At 49.8% G+C, this 25,222-nt stretch overlaps 1 protein-coding gene across 6 annotated transcripts in view; it reads left to right on the top strand.

Annotated features, from left to right (window-relative positions):
• Nucleotides 1–25,222, top strand: part of PEBP4 (phosphatidylethanolamine binding protein 4) — a 186,408-nt gene that overhangs the window by 29,626 nt on the left and 131,560 nt on the right. For all 6 annotated transcript variants that reach the window (XM_090052925.1, XM_090052926.1, XM_090052923.1 and 3 more), the window contains 2 exons: nucleotides 1,330–1,475; nucleotides 3,081–3,213. In XM_090052925.1, the coding sequence (XP_089909051.1) occupies nucleotides 1,336–1,475; nucleotides 3,081–3,213 (273 nt within the window). In that variant the 5' untranslated portion in view covers nucleotides 1,330–1,335. The remainder of the gene's footprint in view (nucleotides 1–1,329; nucleotides 1,476–3,080; nucleotides 3,214–25,222) is intronic.

The raw sequence follows: 25,222 nt of genomic DNA, 5'->3' as shown, positions 1-25,222 counted from the left end.
GGTCCACAGGGGCCACTGGAACCACCCAGGAGAAAGAAGTCTTGGTTTTACCCTGGTGTCTGGGCTACAGTGAGGATGTCTGCTCTGACCCTTGCCCAGCAGGGTGCTAGATGTGGGAGTGGGAACCCATCCAGCACTCAGAGACGCGGCTGCACGGCACATTATTGTTTGGGCTGCAGCAGTGCCTATAGACACTGAGACAACCACGGTGCTGGGTGCTGCTTGCGCATACAGTGAGACAACCACCCTGCCCTGAAGCATTTGCCTTGTAAACAGACAGAGGCACTCAAGGGTGAGTGAAGAAATGGAGCCAAGGAGATCGCTGGCCAAACCTCATGCGATGGCAAAGTAACTGGGTAGGGAGTCGAGCCCAGGTCTCCTGCTTTCCCCATTCAGGATCTTCCCCAGCTGACCATCCTGCTCCAGTGGGGCATTTCCCCAGATCACTGCATCCCTTATCCCTGGGGTCCTGTGGCTCCAAGCCTTGGCCTTGTCCGCTCTAGCTGCATTTGGCTTGAGCTGCAATTCTAGGCTGGTGCAGCAGGATGCATCTGGGAAGGAGCTGAAATGCTCTTTTTAAAACCAGAAAGGTGGTGGTGACTGGCTGATGCTAGAAAAGAGGACAGCAAGGCATAGAGTGGGGGACCTGGATGTCTTGGGGTTGTGGAGGAGCAGTGTGCCCATCTTAGTTGACCTGGCATCAGAGGAAGGAATGTGGAAACCTGCTTTTCCCAACTCTATGCAGTCAGCTGCACTTCTGCTGTTTGCTATTCCCCACCCCCCGCAAGCTTTGCTCACGTGTCTTGTATGCACAGCAGGAGTGGGCCCTTGAAGCAGCGGGGTCTGGCTAAGGACAAGCAGCTGACAGAGCCCGGCAGGCGTTCAGCATTTCCTGGCACCATACCTCCTTAGGAAATGCAGTGACTGCTTGACATAATTGGAATTAAATGATGTAGAATTGGCAAAGCAAAAGCGGTATGTAAGAGTGAGTTTGCTTTGTCTGTAGCTTGTCTCCAGGACTAGCTGATGAGCAGCACTGACAGATGCAGTGGAAATGTTCTCGCGCTCCTGGTGCAATTGCTAAGCAGCTGAAAATGGTCTCCATGCTCTCGAACTGGATCAAGAAAGAGAGAGTGCACTTGGGTTTAGGGCGGAGAGAGAATGCTTATCTGCTCTTAATGGAAACTTGTCTATTCGGGAAGCTAATGTACTGATGTTGGTGTCCAAAGGAAGCCTGCATACAATAGGATTGGCCTTGCAGTGATGGTCTGGGGTGCAGAATGGCCTGGGGGAAGTTTTACCCTCCTGTCTCTTGGTTCCTTTATACAGGACAGGATGAAGCTGCAGGTCGCTGTCCTGTTGGCCATGGGCCTAGCTGGCGTTGCTGCCTGGAAAAGCAAGACTCTGCAGCATAGTGAATTCATGGAGACCTGCGACTTTGAGAAGCTGGATGGCCCAGATTCCCAGTTCTGCCAGTGAGTGACTTCCACTTGTCTCTCTTAGATGTTCAAATGCCTTGGCACCCAAGTCCTGGTAGGCATGACTTGCCTCCTATGCCAGATCATTGCAGTAGCCGGTGGCACTGGGTAATCTACTCCTTCTAGCATTATTAAGCCAGAATAGTCTTTCTTTAAAAGAGGGCAGTTCCCCAAGCAATACAAAGCTACACATAGTATGTGGAAAAGGAAGATGAAGCTTCCTTCCTTCCTTCCTGACTCATGCAACAAAAAAAACCAGTGCCCTGAATCATGCAGCCTTGTTGTGACCGAAAAGCCAGATAACATGGCAATGTTTTCTGGGCCTTTCATAAATCCAGATTGTAACTTTCTGGGTCGGCAGACTCCAGAACTCCAGCTGCATGGGATGGAAAAAATAACTCCGGCAGTGTATTTGTTCTGAAGTTTGTTTCGGGTCAGACCAAGGTGACGCGTTGCATGCTGGGACATGGAGTTTTTGCATTAATTTTATACCAACTTGGTCCCTACAACTGTAGCTGGGCAAGTCTAGTCATTCCTGACCTCTAAGACAGTCTCTTGTATAAGAACTATTCCCTGAAATGAGTTAAAGTAGAAGAAAGACACCTCTTCTGTAGAGAAATTCCAAAGAAACAAATTGCTTTTGGAGGTTTAGAGGCTTTGTACAGAGAGATTTGATTTTGCTGGGGAACAATCAGTCTTTTTAAATGAAGAACTTGGATGCACTCTAACAAGAACTGCAGCAGGGAGGGGAGTGTAGAGATGATGTTTTGCAAGGTAGAGAAGTAGATACTTGCACAGTGCTGTTCTCATCTAACAGCTGGGCTACTTGGAAATAATGTGCTACTACAGTTACCAGCCAATGTAGGAGAGGTGGGAGAGATCAGTCCTCTGATACTGGATACAGAAGCCTTGATAGGAAGCCAGTGCTAGGAACAGGATCACGTCCCTGCCCCATACGTATATTTTTAGCATTGTCGCTCAGGACTTTTGCTTAAAAATCACTTCTCCGTTTTTTTTTTCAAGCTGAACTTAAATGCTCTTTTAAAACCAGCAACTTCAACTAATCTTCCAAATGATTAACTGAAGTGTAGACTTAACCTCACTACTCAGCCGTACTTCCTCCCACACGTCACGATCCCTGCGTCTGGCTTTGAACTCTCTGCCCTCCTGCACACCATGCGCAGTCCTGTGCATCTTGCATGTATTCCTTTGGTCTCCTCTCAGCAAGGGCCAGGCTCATTTGGGCTAACCATTTGGCTAACCCACGGCCACACTAGATCCTTTTTATCTGTCTGTACCGTGCCCAAAACTCACCTGTAATCGTGACCACGGTGCAATTCATTCCTGGTTTGTGACAACAGGTGTTCTTCTGTGATGTTGGGTAATGCGGTAGGGGACAGATGTCTGTGCTGGGTACTGGCATGACCCCAGCTGTTATAGCAGTAGTGCTCTGAGGCATGCATAGGTGGGCTAAGGGTTCACTTCCTTCCACGATCCAATCCCTGGTTCCTTTCCTTCAGGAAAAACCCCTCGTTTCTCTTGCCAAGTAACCCTATGCAACCCAGCCTCACCTCCGGTTCTTTCGCTGCTGCTTCTTTCCAGAGGGGATTTACAAGTTTTCTACCCAGAACTGGGGGACGTTGGCTGCACCTACATTCCCAAGTGCCATCAGTACAGGAAACGGATCAGCAAGGAGTGGAGAGACCCAGAGATTAAATATCCACGAGCTGAGAAGGTAAGCCCAGGATCGCGTCGTAGCTGTGTGATTGCACATGGCAGCCTTGAAGAGCCCACCTGGTTTTCCTCTAGGTATCGAGCTGATAGATTCAGCAATGTGTTTCACCTTTCAGGATGCATTGAAAGGCACATTGTCTTAAATCAGAGGCATTTGTTAACAAAACTGTCGTCATCTATAGATGCATATACAGGTTTCCTCATAGCTTGAGCTCCAGCCTTGCTGCTTTTGTTTGCCAACAAATCGCACTGTCGGGAACTCTGCGTTGCAGAGAGACCTCTCCTGGCTGACGACAAATACTGCAAGCAAACGCAGCGAGTGACAAGATAGTGTCTGTGCTTTGGGGATTTAGCAGTATTCATGTTTTCCTAGAGGAGAAGAAATGCCCTGATGTTGAGGATCCTATTTTCTTTGTGAAATACACAGTTCTACACCTGTAGTCATGACATCTTTCTGTACCTGGCAGTTGATGGGACTGTAGCTAGTCACTTATGCTGTGCTTGAAACCTCGTCCTGAAGGAACGGGACTCGGGGGTTGGTGCTGGGCTCTAGCGCTCATTGGGGATTTCTTATTGCATTTTCCCCCAGTGCTGTCTTGCTTCGTTTGAGCATCAAAGGCCATCTCGGAAATGCTGCCTGAAAAATGAGGTCTGTCATCTGGCTGGGGTTTTCAAAAATGTACTACATGGGCTTATGTCAATTCCCAGGGACGTCAGCAGTCAAAATCCCACTAATCCCCCTGGGAGCAGAGACACGTAGTGAGGAACGCTGTTGAAAATCCCACCGTGTGTACTTAGACCTCTGTGTTCCCTTATGAAGATATTCTCAGGTTTGATCTTTAAATATAGGAGCTGGAAGAGATTTCATTCTTGCATTACTAGGGACACCTGGTACTATTGATCGGGACACCTACACAGCCTCATTTACTTCTAGTGTTGGTGCCGTTTCCTTGTTTTCCACACTTTTTCAGCAAGTAGATTGGTTGCGTCAACTTTCGAATGTCATCCGTGCCCCCCTTTCAGGATAACTCTTAGGTTTGAATGAAAGTTGAAAAGCTTTTAAATATTTTCCTTTATTCTTGCAAGCCTTTTTATATTTGTGCCCCAAACCGTTGTTTGGCACCTGTATTTCCCCCCTTCCCCGCCCCCAAGCGACTTCTAGGCAACTTCAGTCTGTCTTCTAAAAGCTGCCTTAATCTGATAAAGTCTCTGGCTGCCCAGACAGTGTAAACTGTGTAATATGACACTGTGTGGGTTCCTGTAATGGTGCATAATTGCAGATTTTCTGTAATTGTGTAAACCTGGCTCTTAACACCAAGGCTCACAGCTTTGTTGGCTAAGGGGACTGTGTGTGTAACGCTTGCCCTGAAATCGCTATTTGGAAACATTAGTACATCCAGCGTCTATGTAGTCTGAAGAATGACCTGTCCTGCCCATATCTGTACCACACTGTGTTCAAGCAGTGGGATGTGTCAATCAACCACTTTATAGGGATTCAAAGGCTCTAGCTTTGTTTCTAAGCTGTACAGCTGATTGCAGCCCTATCTCAAGGCTCCCTTGGTCTTTTGAGGACACGTGGGGAGGCTGTGGTCCAGTAGAAAGGGCTTTGGAAGGACTCTGAACTGGAGGGGACAGTGATCTAGTCTCCAAACCCATCTGGCCCAGGAGAGTTGCTGTGCCTAAGGGAGAAGCTAGTTTAAAGAGAGGGTTGAACTCTCTATTAAGAAAAATGTTGTCACTAGGAGGGTAGTATAAAACACTGGAACAGGTTAGCCAGAGGGGTGGTGAAATCTCCATCTCTGGAGGCTTTTAAGACCCTGCTAAACAAATCTTTGGCTGGGATGATCTAGTTGAGATTGGTCCTGCGTTGAGCAGGGGGTTGGACTAGATCTGACCTCCTGAGGTCCCTGCCAACCCTCATTTTCTATGAAAGGAGGTGGCTGCTCCTGCTAGCCTGTCAAGATACGGGGCAAGACCCTGCATGCCATGCTCCAAGCACAGGGAGAGGTGGTGGCTAAACAGGAACAGGAGGGAAGGAAGTTGGGGCTCCAATTGTTTCTTGCGTACCCTCATAGGAGATGAAACTTGTGTCTATCGCAAGAAGTCCCCTATGGTTAGGGGCCTGTAGGCAAAGCCCTACAAGAAGAGATTGAGGGCCCTGGATCTGTCCAGCCTCCACGAGGGAAGGCAGAAAGGGGATCTTGTGGCCACCTACAAATTCATCTGGGGGTGGGAAGAGGGCAGCAAGGAATAGGAGATGCTCTGTTTACCAGGGCACCCCTTGGAGTAACTAGGAACAATGGCCACAAATGGATGGAGACCAGATTTAGGTTAGACATCGGGAAGACTGTATTTATGGTAAGGATTGCCAAAATCTGGAACAGGCATCCAAGGGAGGAGGTGCTCTCCCCTACCTTGGGGGTCTTTAAGAGGAGGCTGGACATGTACCTGGCTGGGGTTGTCTGACTCCAGCACTCTTTCCTGCCCAGGGCAGGGGGTCAGACTCGATCTGCTAAGGTCCCCCCTGACCCAAACCTCTGTGAATAAATGAGTATCGCCTGCTGAATCCGCCTCAGGTCCCGGTGGCCTGCTATTCCTTTGGCTTCAGTCCAGTCCTTGTAACAACATCAAGTACCAGTCTGGGCTGTCGCAATGATAATCCTGCTTGCTTGCAGGGTTATCAGAGCTAGCGGTCCATGCTTTGTCCCTGGGAGCCCCTAGGAGCCACAGGAGAAGAGGGAGAGTTATCTCCTGTGAGCCACTGAGGGTGGGAACTTACCAGGTCACTCCTAGGTTCAAGCACAGGTGAGGTGTGGGAGGTTGAAGACGGGAGAAGAGATCTGAAAACCTGCTTGCCTCCATGCAGGAGGATTTGCTGGAGCAGAAGTTGTGGGCTAAGAAGGCGGGGGGAGGGGGGGGTTGTTGCTGGCTGCTGTGCTTAGCTAGCCAGAGGCTGCGAAGAACAAATCTTGTCAGGCACTTTTGGCCAGCAATAATCGATAGTGCATGCTGTTGGCAGCCACCATCACCAGACTTCTCAACACCGCCGAGAGGGAAACCAATGACTCAACCTGACCCAGCAGCAAATTGCATCCCACCAGGCCTCCGCCACCAGCTGGTAGTTCTGTACTGCTCCCCCAGCCAGCTGGGAAGATGAGCTACTTCTAGCATGGCAGTGACCCCTACTGGGCATCTGGGGGAGAGAGAGAGACTCTAGAGCAGGAGTTCACAAGCCGTGGTACACGTACCCCTGGGGGAATGCAAGACATCTTTGTGGGGTATGCAGGAGAAATTGTGTAATGGCAGATCTAATTGTCGTTATAATAATGGTGATTGGCATTTAAGGGGTTAAATATAAAATGTATGCTGCTAGGGGCAGCTGGTAAATCTGGAAGAGGGTATGCAGGAAGAAAGCGTTGGACCCTTTGATGTAGAGCAAGCCAGACTGCATCTCCCAGATGCTGCTGTGAAGAAATCCCCCGGCAGCTCCATGGCTGGGTTGTCCCAGATGGATCCAGCACGGAGCAAGTAGAATCAAATCCTGGACCTGAACACCTCGGCATCAGGGCATTTGGGATCCAAGCCTGGATCTGATGTCTACAGATCAGCCTTACCTTCGTGCTGGGCTGAACCTGAGATCCCAGCCAGTTGAGCTTGGTTGTAGTTGTGCATGCTGCTCCCATCGCTACTTTGAACAAACCCGGGGACAGTTTACAGCAGGTGAAGCGGGATGGGTTTAACCTTTTACCAAGGCTAACTTTTTGTCTTCCAGTAAGCACAGAGCCATGAGAGTGGGCTGGGAAATTATTTCATGCCTAAAGTCTGCCAGATTGAGTCGCTCACAACTTTCCAGCAGCAAAATTTTTCCTGGGGCAAGCTTTGGACAGGGTGGGAGTACCAGAGCATCCGCCTCATCCTGTTTGCACTGTTCAGCTTTAAAAGAAGATGCCAAGACTCCTGCACGCTAAACCAGACCTGCGCAGCGCATAGCCAACTGGATGAAAGGCTGTCTTTGGTGCTGGGGAGGTGATTCCTTATGTGTTGTCATGGGAAGACTTTCAAGGCAAAAGGGTGTCTTAAGGAAGGTTTGGTATGAAGAGATGGTTGCTCCATGCACAGGTGGCAGCCTGAAGGGAAGGGTGTGATGGACTAGACATGATCTTCAGTTAGGAAGCCTGTGTTTAAATAAATGCCACAAGAACCACACGGTTTTTCTCTGAACTCGCGTGCTTACCTTGAAATTCTTCACCTGGGGGGAAGCAAGCTGGTAACAGCATTTGTAAATAACTTTTATGCGGATAGCGGCATTTCCAAGGCATCTCCTATAATGAGGCTATTGCTTGTGCTGCCAGCAGTTGTTGTGAGCCAGGTGATCCTTAAACCAAATGTGGAGGTAAAGTTCATTATGGACTCTAAGGCGGACAAGGTTCTTTGGGTAACTTTGGTATCTTTTTAGACCAACTCAGTTAGCTGGTGGGGGGGGGGCGGGGAATCTTCTTTTTGCAAGCTTTCGGGTACAAATACCCTTTGTCAGGCTGAGGAAACATCTGCAGTTGGTGTGTGCTCTTCCTGGATGGAAGGAATAGTAAAGAAGCCAGAGGCTGGGCTGGTATGCAAGAAAGCCAGTCAGTGAAGATGTAAATTGAGGGTCAGAGGGGTGAGAAAGAGGTTGGGGAGGAGTGGGGAAGGGGAATGAATGTAGCTGGTAAATAGTGGAGGAGTCGGATGTCAGGCATCATAAATCAATGTCTAGATTTAGTCCATAACTTTTTGTATCCAGAAGGGTGAAGTGAAGTTCATAGGCTCATCTGTGAAAGGTGTTGTGTAAATTCCCTTTTGAGGATTACAGCTGAGAGATTGGAGAGAGGGAGAGAGAGTGGGTGGTTTCCTTGTGAGAAATGTGCCCCCACAGGTAACTGGGTATTCCTGTCTTTGATAGGTGAGCTCTAAAGCTCTTACCTTGTGCTACAAACATCAGAACTGCTCTTGTCCTTGTGGCGTCAGTTGAACTTGCACAGACAGGATAAAAATTGTTCCCACGCTGGCCCCAATCTTCGCTGACTTTGCCCAGGTATCCATAGTTTCTTGGGTGCAAAGCTTGAACTTCAGGGATCTCCTCTTTGACCCTGCATGTGGCAGAGAAAGGTAACTGGGGAGCCTGCAATGCTCGAATGCGGTAGCAGCACAATATTAAACGGTTGCCATGTTTGTAGAGTACCGGTAGATGGCACCATTGGTTCTCGTTAGCATCCCAAGCACTCCAGGGAGAAGGTGGGAGCCTGAAAAGGAATATTGGACGGGGCACTGGGGCTGCTCAGGTGCCAAGGATCTTTAGTAACCGCGAGCGCAAGACTGTCAGGTGCATCTCTGTGAAAGGCCGTGCTTTTGGCAGCACGGTGCCCCAAGGACCATGCCGAGATGCCAGCCAGGTGACAAGGACGACCTGCAGAATCGTCTGTAGCACCGCTTGCAGGACCCGAGTGCTTCGTGTGGTCAAACACGGACCAGCCTGAGCCCAGTGAGCATGCTAGAGTTGGCAGAAACTTGATGGATGCCAGTGACCTAGAAGCAGCTGGCTCAGAAGTCCATCAAACTTATCTGCACGCTGCTCCGGCTTCCATCTGTTTGTCTCCTGATCGCGGACGAAGCCTCGGTTTTTCCCCCTGGCTACTGCGCCAGTCCATAACTTCTAGGAAAAGACGGATCCTATCAAACGCTGCAGCGACTCGTGCCACTTAAGAGGCAACTGAGACAGAAGCAGCTTTGTGAGGCTTACGCTCCGGGAGGGCTTTGCATCGCAGTTGCTAAGCAGCTGAATTAAGCACCAGTTTCACTAGCCACTTGGTAGCTACCAGGAAGCTCTCCTCCCTGCAAATCATGTGGTGCAAAGTACAGGTGTCCTGAAAAGTGTCTGCGTGTGGCTTAAGGGGGAAAAAGGCTTTGGCAATCCCCCCCCAGCAGCTGCCCCAGGGATGTGAGCAAGACTTGGCTTTTGTGTGTGGGTTTGGATCTGCAGCTCGCAAGCTGCCTTATTGAAGAGGTTAGTATCATGGTCTGCATTTCATAGATGGTCCAAATGATCTGCCCCAGGTCCCACCGCAACTCGGTGGCAGAGCTGGGGGTGGGAGTAAAGTCTCTCCTGAGTCCCAGTCCTTTTATCCACCGTCCCAGACGGCCAAGGCCAGGACTTAAGTCAGAAGTTTTGCAGGTATAACCGAAGCCCAGCATTAGCCTCTGATGCCAGAGTTGGTGCCCAACGATCCAACTCTAGCCACAATAAAGGTGCCCAAAGATGAGCACCCACCTTGCTTGTTGCATCCCCGGCTGAGTGTGCAAGGTTGGAAGCGAAGGAGAGCGGGGATCTGTTTCGCAAGGCACCCTGAGCAGACATGGTACAGGGTCACTGAGACCCAGAGAGCATGGGAGTCCAAGCTACCACGTTCCCACCTGTCTTTCAGGGTCGGCTACCCTTGGATGACTAAAATCTGAAGCAGCAAACGCTGGAAACCTTGCACGCAGCCTTATCTAACCCAGGACACTAGAGGAGTGACCCCTCCCTGGCTCTGTGCTCCAAGCCTGCTGCCTCCTGGCATGCCTGGAAAGGAGGCTTCCCTCCCTGCCTTGCAAGTGTTACTCCACCGTTCAACAGATGTTGCTGTCGGGACACGGTCCCCAGCTCCTTCCTCTTCTCAGGCTTGCTCTGTGTCGCTCAGCATTGAGGCCTCTCCCTGGGCATCTGCAGATCCACCCGTGCTGCTCTGGTGATCAGCCGGCAGGGCGTGCTGTATGAATGTGAACTGAGATGGGCTTTCCTCCCGAAGGAGTGTGTGTAGCTGACTGCTTACCCTGCTCCCAAACAGCTTGGATGATTTCCAAACAAGTCTTTCGGAGACATCGAGTAGCACACGATGTGCTGGATTTTGCAGCATGTTATAGTATTTTAATTTTAAGCCAGGGGCAAATGCACATTGGGATCTGATGCACAATGCTGTGTCTAAAGGGATCAGTGTATGTGCATATGTATATAATATATATATTGCTGTGCTCCTATATATATAATTTTAACCCTTGAATGCCTTAGGATGCTTTTGAAGTTGGAGGAGCTTTCTTAATGTCCTTTTCTACCAGAACAGGATTGCCTGCAGGTGAATTTGTCTGGATTTAGAAACTGGCCTTTCATCAGGGCTATCCGGCCACTGCATGCATGGCTCGAAGCTGCAGCATGGGGGTTACTTGTGGACTCGGAGCAGAGGAGACAGCACCTAACTCTGTGGATTCCCATGGACGCTATCTGTGGGAGAGGCAATCTTTACTGTGCTTCGAGTTGGATTGAAGGTGTCGGGAGTCCTCGACCCTTTCGCGCACAGCTGAAAACTTGGGCAAGCGGTTTCATGTCCTGCTGCCTCGGTTCCTCCATCTGAAGAGTGGGGATAATGGTGTTTGCCATGGTAGGGTGACATGCTGCTTCCTTGCTGGGCTTTGGAGGGGCTGGAATGACATGTCAAGGCAAGGGCTTGGCAGAGGTTTGGCTAGGAATTTTCCACCGACGTATTTTTTGACAGAAAATCAGGGTTTTTGACTCTGTGTAGGAAGTGTCTGTGCTCAGTGGAAAGCTGTCTTTTCGACAAGCCAAATACATTTTTTGTTTTGGTCTTTTTTTAATTGAAAAAATAATTTTCCTTGGGGTGGCTGGAATTTTCTCACCAGCGGGTCTAGGTAAATATTCTCACTAATGAGCTCAGCCGGGTTTCTGCTCCATATACCTGCTAAGAAATCCTGCACCCGTGACGGAGGAAACTCGAGTGTTCCTTGACACGCTGCTTTTTTTTTTTAATGAAATGTTCTCTGGTTTCAGCCTACGTTCCTGAATGAACCATGTGTCCAGCTTCTCAATGGTTTTCAGAGACAAAGGGATCCCCAGATACTTCCAAAGTATCAGGCACTAGCCATTGCCTCGTGGCAGGAGGGTGACCAAGGCACAAGTCTCGGGGGCTTTCAATTCTTCCCACAGAAAGAGGAAAGGTGGTTGCTGATCTGCCTCATCAGCTTGGCCTGTGCCCCACATTGCAATATTTGGGAGCCTTCTGGTGATGCGTGAAGGTGATGACCAGCAGTTTTGTTTCAAGGTGCTTTCCCCCGGACCCCCAACAATCTGCCACCCCAGCTGGAGCATGCCCAGAGCATGCTCGGGACACGGGATTTGGCTTGTACCCACTACACAATCTCCCTTTCTTTACTGTTTACATGCCCAGAGGACAGCTGCCCTCCTGGCAAGGACTAACATGCAGTCCTGACCCTGGTCACTGTATAGTTTCCATGCATCTGTCCTGGTAGCTGATCCCAAAGAGAGGACACGGGGCAATCATGTCAAGGGTATTTTCAGTGACGTGCAGTGTTTGTCTGCTGGGTGGACAGACCTGTGCTCTCCTGCTGTTATAGGTAAAGCCACCTCGCCCTTACCCCAGCTTGTTTCTACCGCAAATGTCAATCCTTAACAAACACAAGTGTGGTGTGTATCATACTCCTGGGCTGGGAGGTGTGTGCTGCCTTTCTCCAGGTACCTGGAGGGAGAGCTGGACCCTTACATTTTGTGTTTAATGAGTCCAGGGGGAGGGCTGGAAGTGGGTGTAGGAAGGAGTCCAGTGTCTCCTCCTGACCTGGGGCACAGCCAACAAATGGTAAACCCATTTTGGAGCACATGCTTCTCGAGTTTCCATTTTAATTGCAGAACATCATGTGGAACGGCCTGGCAGCGAAAGCACAGGACTAGGAGCCAGGGCACCTGGGATCTATTTCTGGCTCCAGAACAGCCTCAGTGTGCAACCTTGACCAAATCGCTTGCCCCCTTGGGCTACAATGCCCCAACCCTGCAGTGGGAATAGTCATGGAGATAATGAGGCCCTGTTCTTTCAGGCTCATAAAGCTCTGGAAGATCCTTACCTGGAAGGTGCTGGATGGGCCAAGGGCTGTGATTACATGGTACAACATGCATTCATCTGTGTGTTAAAATGTTGGAGCTAGTTTTGGCCACTGGCACACACTTGCTTTCTGTCCCTTTCGATTCAAAGTTGCAACGCAACTTGGCCGTTCCAGGTGGGACTGCCAGCGAGGTGCAGCTGGATACCCTGTGAGCAGCTGGGCCGAGAGCCCGCAGAACAAATTTGCCATAGGGCCCACCCAAGCCGCCAGGGGAGCGAGTGTACAATTGCTCTCTGGACACTTCTGCTGTGGGCCTGGAGCTACTTGGCAAGCACCGCTAGCAAAGTGCATCAGCAGCCTGTTGCTTTCATCCCCAACTGGGGCTGAGGATTTGGCCGTGGGCCCCATTACTTTTTTGCTTGGTTTTGAAGTATTTTGCTCCCTTGTTCGTTTTGGGTATAACCATATGGAAGCAGCTTCAAACCCTGGGCCCCGAGTCTGGCTCCTTCCTCCCGCAGGAATGTCCTGGCACTCCCTCGTTTTGGCACCGTGCTCACTCTCATGTGACTTTGGAGCAGCAGTTTGCACATGCCACGCTCGGCTATGTGTGAACAGGTGTCGGATCAGACCCGCTGAGAGCAGGGGCCGGGGGCACATTCCACGCCGACTTGCAGAGGTGCCAACTCTTGCTTGCTTCGTCGGGAGCGGTGACAGCATCTTGGATTGGGGCACGTGCTTCACAAGCTCTCTGCTCACTGCAAGCAATACAAAGACCTGTGTGAATACCGGAGCCATGGCCCAGCCCAGCCCTGTCCTGGTAGGGTGTGAACAGCTGCAGGGGGTGGAGGCCCATGATAACTGCGCAGAAAGGAGGCCTCCAGTCAAAACCCTTAAACAACAAAAGTGCGCAGCGTCTTGCATGATGAGACTGTGATGCGGCATCAAAGAATCGGAGAAAGTTAGAGTTGGAAGGGACCTCAAGAGGTCATCTAGTCCTGCTCCAAGCGGTTGGCACGTGTTCAGTCTGCTTTGGTAGTCTTGCTGTGTGGTCCCTACAAAGCTAGCATTGGGCAGAACCTGTTGGGGACAACTTTGCCACCAACAAGTTAACCCAACCATCTCGTTTGGTGGGATCCTTGCTGCTTGCTCTGTCTGGGGAGAGCAGCATTAAGCATGGCTCCTTTGATCCGAGGCTCCAGCTTATCACACGCTAGGGACTCCCAGGGCTGAGCTGTAAGCGCTGTCCTCCACTTTTTAAAATCCTGAGCAGGGAATAAATAGTGTTTCTAACCAGGTGAGATTAGGTGGGTAACAGCGACTGGCTGCTGTCACCTGCTTATGACAAGCCAGGCCGCTGGGGTGGGAAGTTTCTTTCATCGCAATTGATGTGAAGGACTGGCTGTCACGTGCTGTCTTTGGAGCTGGGCATTTAGCAGGAGACGAGGATTGCTGAGAAGGTAGCTTAGAAGTAGGAGCGTGCAACGGGTATGAACCCAGATCTCCCGCTCTATGGGAAATCCTGTAATCTCAGCACTGCCTTGCATTGTAACAAAATTCTCCATTTTGAAATTTGTTGCAGAACGCGGAGGGTGAAAACTGGGAACGATGTTTTGCTTCAACTCTGTCTAAACTGGATGGACAAGGCCTCCTGAGCCGCAGAGAGCTCTGGCTGCCCACGTGGGAGGACCCTGCATAGCCCTGGCTGTGACTGGGGCTGCCAAAGTCTTGCTGTGTAGCAGAGGGCCTGGAAGCCCTGAAAGTGTCCGCTTGAGCCGGGGTTTTCAGAGTCCCAGCTCCATTGGGAGCTTGTAGCCACAAGATGGGCAAGCTGGCAGGAAACCAGGCAAGGTTCCCTTGGAAACCTGCCTGGTTCCTAGATTCAACGAAATCATCAGATTCCCGTGGAAATGTTTCAATTTCAACAAACTGGTCTGTTCCAAGGCAGAAAATGGTGCATTGGAAAATTTCCAACCACCTCAACTGGATCCCCCACAAAGCGCCTTCATCCTCCTCCTGAGCACTCTCCTTTGCTGTCAGGCCTGCAAAAGCTTGATGATTGATTGTCACGGCAGTGACTACTTACCCTCGGCCATCAGGATGACTAGTGCTGAGCTTCGTCCCTTGTGCATCCCAGCTGCCTGTATCCAGCTCACATCACTTGCATTACATTTAGACTCCCTAGATGTAGAGTCCATCTGTTTGGTCCATGTTCCTTCTTTTGCCCGGGGCAGATTATTTGCATTTGGGGCTGATCACTTTGGACAAGGAGTCCAGAAAGAGGTCGCTGGTTACTCTACCTCTCTGCCTGATTCGATATATATATTTTTTTTCATTAGACATCCACAGAAACTTTAAGACTTAAAATGTTCAGATGATGACTTCTGATTGGTGTTAGAAGAGACAAAGTACTATTGAAAATGCTGTTTTCAGGTGCCAGTTATTGAGAGAGTAGAAAATTTTGGAGCAGCTTGTGAAAAGCAGTGGCTTCGTGGGGTTTTTGGGATGTGTCAGAACTTCGCCTGTGCCCTGAACTCCTCAGTTCCCGTGCTCGCTCTGCTGTAAGTCCCCTAGGACAGCTTTTCCTAAGTGGCCAGTGAGTGATTTATTTTTGGGGAGCCCTACATAGCACGTAAGAAGTATTTGGGCGATGGCAGCAGCTGCAGTGGTGGTCATGGATGTGTTTTGCTGTCCTGAGACTCGGATCCTAGGGGTCTTAAGGTGGTCTTTGTGAAATTTAAGGCCAGCCTTAAGTATTGGCCTCCCACTTCTTGCCTCATAAAGGCAGAAGTTAACCAGCCAAACTCCTGCTTGCCTTGCTGACCCAAGAGGTGGCCAAATGGAGTAAGAAGAGTTGAATTTGGCCTGTTCATGTGCAACTCTGTACGAGGAAGGTGCACTAAGGAGTTTTTCCCAAACTGGCTCTGTAGATGGAAGAACAAAGATTTCATCCAGTCCTGATCTCTCTTGTAGTATTAGAGGAAACCAAGTATCTTCAGTCCAAGGTATAAGGCATTCCCCCATTTTTAGCTGTTATCATGAGCCGGGGGAAGGCTGCTTTGGACCTTTGTCAGTAACTCCATTTAGTCTGTCCTGTTTTTTTGTTACAGTGGGATTCAGCTCAGCCTTGAACTGTCAACTCCCAAAGACGAATGGCAGCACTACAAGTTTTTTTTTTTTGCCAGACAGCCACACCAGCACACGGAGCGGGGACGAGCGGCAGGCTGCTCCTGTTAGCAACAACTGACATGTAAAGGCATGTAAGCCTACAGTGCTGTCTAGTGAAAAATCATAGGCTCAAACCAAACCTCTCCACTTGTGTTAGCAGAAGCCCCTGCAGAAACGCACAACTCTGAGGAGCAGAATGACTTTCCCGACAGGAAAGTCATGGGGGTTTTTTTATGCTTGGTTCAGCATAGTGTATGACATGCACTGACCAGGGTAGCTCTTTCTTTGCTAACGGATTCAGGAGCTGGTTCACAAGTACCTGAACAAGGCTGCAATGCTTTGGCTTCAGGGAAATGTTTGGTTCTTGTGGGCATTAAGAAATATCTGTTCGGGCACAGCCCCCAGCCTTCAGCTGAGATCCAAGCCCTATTACGCAGCGTGCGATGTGGATACATAGCAACAGTCCCTGCCTATCTTAACGAAGTTGCGGTCTAGGTAGGCAAAACCCGCTCAAAGACTGGGGTGGGGAAACGACCCGGATAAGGTCACGCATCCCATTAGCTGCAAAGAGGATCCCGGACTCCTTTCTCAGTCTTCAGCTGTTGCTGGCCCTACGCCACACTTAGGAGTTTGTGCTTTTGAAACGGGAGGATCTGACTTCTTCCGAGCAAGCGTGGCGATCACTCGGAGCGAGCGTGGCCTGCAGCATAGACTCCAGTTGGGGAAAGTAGAAGGAAGTGAACAGGGGTCTGGGCTCCAGATGGCAGGACTGGGAAGCAGGAGGTTGTAAGTGGGCCCTCGGGGGCTGTCGGGAGGGCACGAGTTTGTGTCTGTGCTGTGCTCTGAAGATCTAAAGGGGAACAAATGCTAAGCATCACTGTTAATGTGTCTGAGCAGTCCTCTGAAAGGCTCCCCGCCGCGGAGCTGCTGCCTCTGCTGTCTGCCACCAGGAGTTTCCAGTGCCTGCGCTCGCTTAAGCAGGAAGTCCGAACTAAGAGGGGAACATCTGGGTAGACGGGAAATGCTCCCTCCGTGTCTTGCAGACGCCTTAATATTGCTTTGCTCAACCAAAAATAAATTGGAAAAGAAAATTGGACATTGCATCAATTTGGAGCAAGTTTATAAATTCTGCAGCTAAGCAATCCCAATAGAAAATGATAGATCGCCAGCGAGCGTGCAGTCCCTGTGGTGATGTATAGTCGCATTAGCCGAAATGCCGTATTACATGATTCTGTTTTATTACCACTGTTGGTGGCAGACAGAAAAACAGATTACACTTGAGATCAAATCGATAGGAACTTTATTTACTGGCCTTTTAAAAACATATTTCTGCACTTTATAAAAACATACGGTAGATGCTATTGATAGAGCTTGTCTGCTTGTTAAAAAGCAATTTACCCACAGCGATGTTTTTAAGCTGCAATTTACGGCATTACCTTTTACCTACTCTTCCAGATTTCTGTTTTCATCGTTGCATTTGACGACTTCCTTAGAGGTTTCTTTGGGCTGCAGCACTGTTCAATTAGGGTGGGGGGAATCCGCCGTGCTGCTTAGCTTTGTTCCTTATCCTTGCTTCATTACTTTAACCACTAGAAGGATAGTGGTGCATATTAGTGGTAAAAATCAAGCCCCACGACCGGGGCCTTGCATACATGTGGGATGAGTCGGAGTATGGCGTTTGGCAGCAGGCATAGTGACAACAGCACGGTCCCCAAGTGCAGCCAAGGAAAGCCGAGAGGAACATTTCTTGAGGGTCGAGCAGGGGGAAATCATTTTGGTGGCTGGCTGGTGAGGGTGAATCCTCAGACAAGGCCAAGGATATCCAGTCTCAGCTCTTTGCAGTCGCATTTTCAACTCTGGCCCTCGCGATGGAGACGGGCGTAGCCAGAACCATCTTCCCTGGGCTCAGCGGCAGTTCCCAGCGGATGCATGCTCTTGTTTGGGCTCTGCACCCGGGAGTGGCTGTTAATGGTGACAGTGAGAGCGATGCAGGGGGAAGGGAAGACTATGTGCACAAAGACCATTTGCTCCTTCTCAAATGTCTCATTTTGGTGGAACTGTTGCATCCGACTAGATGCAGCACTTCTGGCTCCAGTTTGAGACCGGCTTATTTGAATGTTCCCTGCAGAGGCTGTCCCCTTGCGTCTCTGCAATGCACCCACTACCCCACTCTTCTTTTCCACTTTCAGCTCCGCCATACCCCTCAATCCCGACCGCCTGCTGTTCTTAATCTTGGACATCTGCTGGACAAAAACTGCAAAACCCTGACCCTGGGCTGTTCTTGTGCTGGTTATTACTGAGTACCTCAAGATGCCAGCCCTACTTTCGCCTGGGATGGAAGTGAAATGTGAAAAGGGCTGGGCATGTAGTTTGGTTAAATAGTTTACTTGCTGAAAAACGTAGTTTGGGGTCAAATGAAAATATTCCCAAATGGAGGTTGAAATCAGTGAATGGTCTTCACCTGCTTAAAAAGAAAAATTCAGAAAAATCAACCTCTCATTGATGAAGTGAAGTTGTAGTGCAGACGGTCCAGGAGATGCGCGAGAGGCAAAGCATCTTTTCTTTAAAGGCTAGATTAATTGGACGTACGCACTTTATTTCAAACGCACGCCATCAAATACTTTGCTTCTACAATAGCCAACTGAACAGTTGCAAGAGGCAAGGAGTCTTGCGGGTGGCGAGACTGGAATAAAAATCACTTCCAAAGAATTCGGGGTTAATGGCGACCTCCCTACATGCCCCTCTCGAGGTTACCCGCGGGAATTGCTTGGTGGTGGGAGCGCAGTGGCTGTGTCAGGGCTCCTGAGTTATATTCCTTGCAGTGTGGCCCTGGGCAAGACATTTTCCCAGCTCAAACCTGAACGGGGATGCTTACCTACCACTCGAGGCTGTTGTGAGACTTCAGGCAGGTTAAGCATCCCAGGGTCCTTGGATACAGGATGCTATAAGTGTGCTTGTGTGCAGAGAGGGCCAGCATAGCTGGAGTCCAGGTGGTGGGCTGGGTATCAGCCTGGCTGGTGGATATATTTGGAACCAGCCCCACGGCGATGCTTCCACTCTGACAAGTGGCTCCTGCTGTAATTCCTGGCTCATGTGCATAAATCACAGTACGGTGTGCTCTCAAGTTGAACGGGGTGTGATCCAGCCGCCTCGCGCACATGCTCCGTGCTCCTAAGCAACAAAGAGCAGGGTGGATCCTGTCACTTCCCCGCTGCTCGCTGCTCCGCTCCTTTCACTCCTGTCAGCGCCGGCTGATGTTATAACTGCAGCTTTGATCAGTGTCCTTGACACAACAGACCTCGCTCTGCTCGATGCAGAGCCATCCGAGAGTTGCCTTGGCTATGACTTCATGTCTCCTGCTGCAAAGGTTTGGAGTCCCTTTCCGCCCCAGACGGTCGGGTCTGCTTTAAGCCTTCTGGAGAGGCAGAGGAAACCTTTTAGCGACTGCCCCCCACAGAGGCTTATTTCTATCCCACGGTGAAAGAGTCCTTCAGCCCAGTCTAGTAATCCCTCGGGCTCCGTGCGCTGCACTGTCCAGGGAGCTTAGCTGCAGCATGAGAGCTGGTATCCGTGTTCGTGGCCCACAATCATACTAACATGGTTGTGCCTTCACATGTGGGAGCATTAACACAAAGGGATCTCTGGCCCCGCTTTTGCCACGCTGCCTAATCTTGGAAGGCACTGTGGCTTTAGAAACCCCCGCAGTCAATGAGCATTGGCACTGCCACCATTACTTGTGCAATGTCGTTTTGGGACACGTCCTCAAAGTCCACTGTCACCGTGCTCCCAGATCCAGGGGCGTCTCTAAGGCAATAGGCCGGGCGGATCAGATCAAATATGCAATGTGCTGAAGTGATCTGGTCCTCATTCAATTGACTCTGTTCACTTCTGTCTATCCAGCATCTGGTCTTGCGTCCTTCTCTGTTTTAAAAGGTCTTTGTTCTCCATTTCCTTCTGTTGTCTCTGGCTGCTTCCTATGTTGCATGGCTGCTTGTACCAATGAATTAATCTGCTTCGAGTTTTTAATGAAAGGAGGCAAGTGTCTGCTTAATTCCATAATATAGGACAAGCTCTGTTTCTGTCATCTCGTGATCTGCATTTGGTCAGAGGAGGGACATCTGGGTTGAGCTCAGGTTAAATTTCAAGTCACATTAGAGACAATTTTTAAAGAAATGTTCCTGACAATCCTCATCAGCTCACAGGACTGTCCTGAGTTAAGGCACCACCAGCATTTTCCTCTAAATCATGGCTGGACTATTAAAAAAACAAAAAAAACAAAAAAAAAAGACAACAAATTAACTTTCAGGTCAGCTGGCCAGATATTAGGGGGCTTAGCCCAAACCCTGAGCAATGAATGCACAAGTCGCCCTGCAGGATGTGTTGGCTTTTGCTTGTTGGACTCTTGGTGGGGTTTGGTTTGCTGTCTTGGACAGCAAGGCAAGTCATGCCACCGTGTCTGCACGTGGAAATGCAAAGGTGGTGGCTTCACAGCTGCAGATTCTGGAGGGCTTCTCATTGCCCGCAAGGCTGATGGAGTGGCTGGAGCCAGAGATTAGGAGAAACCGTTATTTGTAAAGCATCGGCCCATTGCCGATTTTACAGCGGTTTCTATTAAAGCGCACCCCAGGCAAAGGGCCACTTCAAAGCCTGTATGCCACTGAAGTGCCCTTCTTGCAGGTCTGCGGGGGAGGTGAGCTGTGTGCTGGCTCTCTGTGGGGGGTGAATCCTGCCCGCCAGCATCTTCTGTTCCCAGCTCCTTGAGGGACTTGAGGCCAGAGCCAAGCTCCTTTTGTCAGCCTGGCCCTGGTGGAAGGTGCTGAGCACTTGACGGCAAAGCGCTCTTCAGCATTTGGCCTGATTGCAAAACCCTGGGTCGAGTCACTTCAGCCGCTCGGCGCCTCACTTCCTCTGTCTCAAAAAGAGAGAGCATGCGTGCCTGCCCGCTCAGGGGGAGCGGGAGATCTTGGGGCCTAATCACCAGCTTGAGACGCTCTCTTGGGATCCTTGATGAGAGGCACTAGAGAAGCGCAAAAAGCCTCCTCGCACCGAACACCCTTGGCCTGCAGCCCAGGAACAGCGGCACTGCCGGTACCTTCTTGTGCGAGCAGTTTTGGCAGAGATGCTACTTTGGATATGTTTTATTACCTACACTTTAGCTGGAGGCTTAACTGTCCCGGACAAAGGGAGCATTTCCCCTCTAGACTCATTAATGGGAATGAGAGCTGGGGAAGACCTATAGGCCGTCTAGTTGTTCCCCCCACGTTACCTGGGCGTTTGCACGCGCGTGCGTTTCGGACCGAGACTTGTGCCTGTTTAAGCTGCAAAATGTTTGAAGGAGATGATTCTTTTACTTTGATCCCCATAAACACTATGCAGTAATCGGTTTAAACCACCTTGGATGAAATAATTGCTTAACAATCATATAGGACAAAATGATTCAACAAATGACAATTAGGACTTGTGATATACAGAACAGATGCATTCAGTGTACCATATTATAATGTGCTAATACAAGATTGACAGCACAATAATAGGAGAGAACAACCACTCAGCCTGTAATTCTAAACCAATGTGAGGCTGTCCACAGAACTTAAATCCAAAGAGGCTGTAAAATTCGAGGTAAGATAGCACAAGGTTCACACAAACTCATTAGCAGGGTGGCTGCAAATTTCTAAGGGGGGGGAAATCCGGTCGTAAAACGTATTTCCAGGCTGCCTGATTTCAACTCCTTAATTGCAAATAACGCCAGGTCCCTGCTTAAGAAAGTGAGCGATGTGAATCTTCCTGTTTGGTAACAAATCAGTTTTATTGGCAGCCACTCCCTTCCCCACCCCAGTTCAGGAGCAGGGATTTGCCAACTGTGACCGTACCATGGAAGCTCCCCTGGCCCTGATGTCAAGTGATCTAGTGCATCAAATAATGTTACTGTGCAGGGCTGGATACATCGATGAGACAAGAGCGTCAGGCACAAATGAAATTAAGACTGATCTGCACATGCAAGTGTCAGTGGCATTCCCCATAGGGCTTGGGCAGTTCCCAAACCTTAAAAGGTACTGATGGGTGACAGGGGCGCCCCACAGCGCTGTCCTTGATGGTTAAGGAACCTGGCTTGTGCTTGCATTTTCTCTTGGAGTCAATCAAGAGATGAGGACATGTGCAAAAGTGGAGGATGTCAATCTCTCCACAGTCCAGCTGAAATGTCTGGGTTTGACTGTGCAGCCCAATGCTCATGCATGCCAGGCCATCAGGCCAATAGCCACTCCTGAGCAAGCCTGTCATCGGATCCAGCCGAAGGCTCAGTTGCCCAGATACCCTAGGCAGGATATTACTTTAACATACAGGTAGCTAATATGCTTGTGATACCATTCACAGGCAGGTACCATGCTGGCCACAATTCATTTAGGACTCGGAGAATTGTCAGAACTGTCTCTCACAAGTTTCCTTCAAGTTGCCAAACTCAGTAGCTGGCTTAATACGACATGCATGTCCAGGGCTGTGAACATGCTGCGGTATCTCTGAGCTAGGCATGATGTTATTTTCCAGAGAGGTGCCTTTGAACCTACATGTACAAGATCTACACACAGTGCACCAATTTTTAAAATGCGGGGGAGGGGGTCAGCAAAGATCTTTTCTGCCACCACCACTAAAAACAAAAAAAAAACAGTCTAGTCCAGGAGATACAAGCTGTAGTTGCACCCTACTTATGCCAGCTCTGAGCATCTGCAGAATTTATAATTCAGCCTTGCAAGATTCCTCAAAGGAAAATATTATTCCTCCCATCATATAAGTAGGAAAAGGCAGCCCCATAGGCTTGGAAACACTTGCCTTTAGACCACCAAATAACTCAACCCTGTTGCTTTGGGCGTGGGCATCCTAACTCCTCTGCTGCATTGGTAGAGCATTCCCCACCTCTTCCCAGCTATAGCTGGCAGTAGAAACCAGGTGTCCTGACTCCATGCTCAGTAGTAATATTAAATATAGTAAAGTCCTTAGTGTCCTTGGTGTTGCACACCGTACAGCCTGCTGCTTTTCTTCAGCTGCTAGGTACTTGCAATTTAAGCAGGCTAGAACTTTGCACTAAGTCTAGGAGATTGCGGAAGATAATATTTTCAGCTCTAGTGACAAAACAGTCTTCAGCTCAGTTCTTGCTTTACACACACACACTGTGCATTTATTACTCTAACATATAATTTTATTATATTTTATTATTAAATAAACATGCCAGAAAATATACTTTTTTGTGGGGGAGGATGAAAAGGTTTGAGTAATTAAAACTTCTATCCATCAATGCTTAACTCCAAGAGATAATTGTGTTGCCTCTACAGATGTATAGTTAATGTTGAATCATGCGGTTTTGTTCTCGTCTGTGCATTTCTACGTGTGCTTGTAGAGTTGGACTATGCCATGTGTCACGTATGACCATGGTGGGTGGGTCTGAAACGGCATGGGACAGAACTGGGATTTGGGAGCTCAAGCTTGACGGCGGACTTGAGCAAGTCACTGATTCTTCTTCCTTGCTTCTGTTTCCCATTCTGTCTGTCGGAGCTGGCGGTGCTTGGCTCTGTGGATTGCTGAAGGCGCTCTATGAGCTAAATAGTATTAGGAAATGTTTCATGTGGATCTCTCTCATTACATTTTCAGGCTTGAGTGTCTCAGAGTAGGTGAACAAATCCGTATGCAAGCCCTGTTAAAATCGGAGGCCTGACTTGTGACCGGTATCGAGCCCTCTCTGGCTTCAGCGGAGGCTGTGGGTGCTGAGCACTTCTGAAAGTATATGGCATGTGCTATCTTCTGAATGAGCATGACTGGTGAGATCCTTGGCTCTTTATGAAGTGCTCGGTCCTTCCATGGGCTGCACATAGCAGGCAAACCGTCTTCCTGTCACTTCCCCAAAGGGGCTCTGGTTTTCTTGGCTAGAAGAAAGCTCCAGCAGCAAAACTTATATCTGGACCCAGATACCCAAGCTGACATTTATTTGCATGCTTGTGATCTGGGGGCTTGGGTTTAAAACTCTGCTCTCGGTCTGCCCCTAAATTGAATGATGCTTGTAATAAATTTTGTCCGTTCTGAAGCACCTACCCCAAACCTTATTTCAGAAGCGATCAGTGACTCCGGGGGACATGGCTTGAGCCAGACTGGATACCCATTGGTTTGAAATACAGGCACACTTGAGGAGCGCGGAGTTGAAACCCCTTTTTGCTGGATCCTTTCTGCACTGCATGCCGTGGGGAAGCTCAGCAGGCCGAATGTGCATGATGCAGAAACAGAATTGCAAGGGGCTGCCCTAATTCTTCCTTAGGCGGGTATGCCGGGGATAGCCCTTCAATGCAAGCATCTTCTGCAGCTGCCAGCAGCACAGGCCAGTGGCATGTGATGAACTAGGAGTCGGGACTCCTGGGTTCTTCTAACCTCATTTCTGCCACCCACCTGTTTTCCCTAACCTGTTCCTCAGTGTCCCCAGCTCTGTGATGAGGTTGTGACTCTGCCTCGCTGCTCTAGGGCTCTCCAAGACCTAAAGGAAAAAGCACCTACCTACATGCTGCTTGCGTGGTACAGGGACTACAAAGAAGAGCTAACCCAACTGGAAAGCAAGCATGGAAACTAGTTTGGAAAGTAGGGCACACTCTCTCTCCCCCACACGCCCACGCTTTCACTCGAGCCTCCAAGCCCGTGCTCCACCTGAGCCTTTCTAATCCTAGCCGTGGCTATGGGAGGGGGCTGTTTCTGGGGTGCTTTCTCCTCCACTTGGCTCTTTCACATGGTATCCCACGGCCACAATGCATTTGTTGCTGCTCTGCTCAGTCGGTCTGGGACCCAGCAGCCAGAATTGTGAACTGTCATCTTGACTGGTTTTACAGGCCCCTTGGGGTGCCAACTGCTCAGGGAAAAACGTTTTGAGCTTTGCAAAATAGGGGGAGAGAAGGAGAGGGCAGCAGTATACAGGTGCAAGAGCCGTGCACGTAGTGAGGAGCAGAGCACATCATCCCTGGTCTTCCTCTCTCGTTCTCACCTCTACTGAGATGTCCGCTAGGGATGTGCTGGGCCCTGGCTGTTCGTCTGTAGCCCCATCATGGGACATCCAAGCCCCGACCACACCCCGGCTCCTGTGGTCTGCTTGAGCTATGTCCCGTCTCTGTTCGTGGGTGGAGCCCAGCCCACCACTGGCCTCTCCAGTGGTCTGATAAATCATCAGAGATGAGCATGCTTTAAAAGCTGCAGTTTGGAAGCAACCATACATGGCATCAGGTGCTGGGAAACTCTTCTGTTTGCTGCCTTGTCTTGCTGCATTGCACGATCCAGCGCACCCCTGCCAAAGCCGCTTCTCTTCTCTCGGGGCGGTCTGGGTCCCCTGACGCGAGCCCAAAGGGACTGCAGAGAGCCCGGCATGGCTGGTTTGCACGAGTGAGAAGTGGGGGTGCCTCCCGTCTGCCTTGAGGAGGGAAAGGAGAGATGGCAGAGCTGCCAGGTACATTTGGCAGCAGGTGAGCAAAGGAGAAATCCTGTAGTGCCGTGTGTCGGAGCACTGGCCGCCGGGTGACGCCTCCCTCCGCAAAGCATCTTCACGAGCCCTCTTTGCTTGTTCCCCTTCACCCCCTGTTTGCCAGCCTGGGGACCTTTCCCGGGGATGAGGAACTCCGGTGCAATAGGAGGATCTTCCTGTGCTTTGGAGCAAGCTGCAGAAATCCAGGGCTTTCTTGCTGCTTTCCGGCTGACAATCTGTTATGGATTTTTTTTTCTTTCTTTTTCCATTTTTACTGGGGGGGTGGGGTGGAGGCTCTCAGTTAGACAAGGTTGGGGTGGGGAAACTATTTTGGAACGCTCTTCCCTGCCTACAAATTGCAGCTTAGAGTGTGACAAGTTACAAAACACTTGAGTCATTTCTCTCTGCTCTAGCTCTCTCTTTCTTTCCCCCCCCCCGCAAGGAG

The sequence above is a fragment of the Crocodylus siamensis genome, chromosome 6, assembly GCF_052110815.1.
Source record: "Crocodylus siamensis isolate JL-2025a chromosome 6, ASM5211081v1, whole genome shotgun sequence".
Classification (NCBI taxonomy): Eukaryota; Metazoa; Chordata; order Crocodylia; family Crocodylidae; genus Crocodylus; species Crocodylus siamensis.
This window is presented reverse-complemented; position numbering and strand designations above follow the sequence as displayed.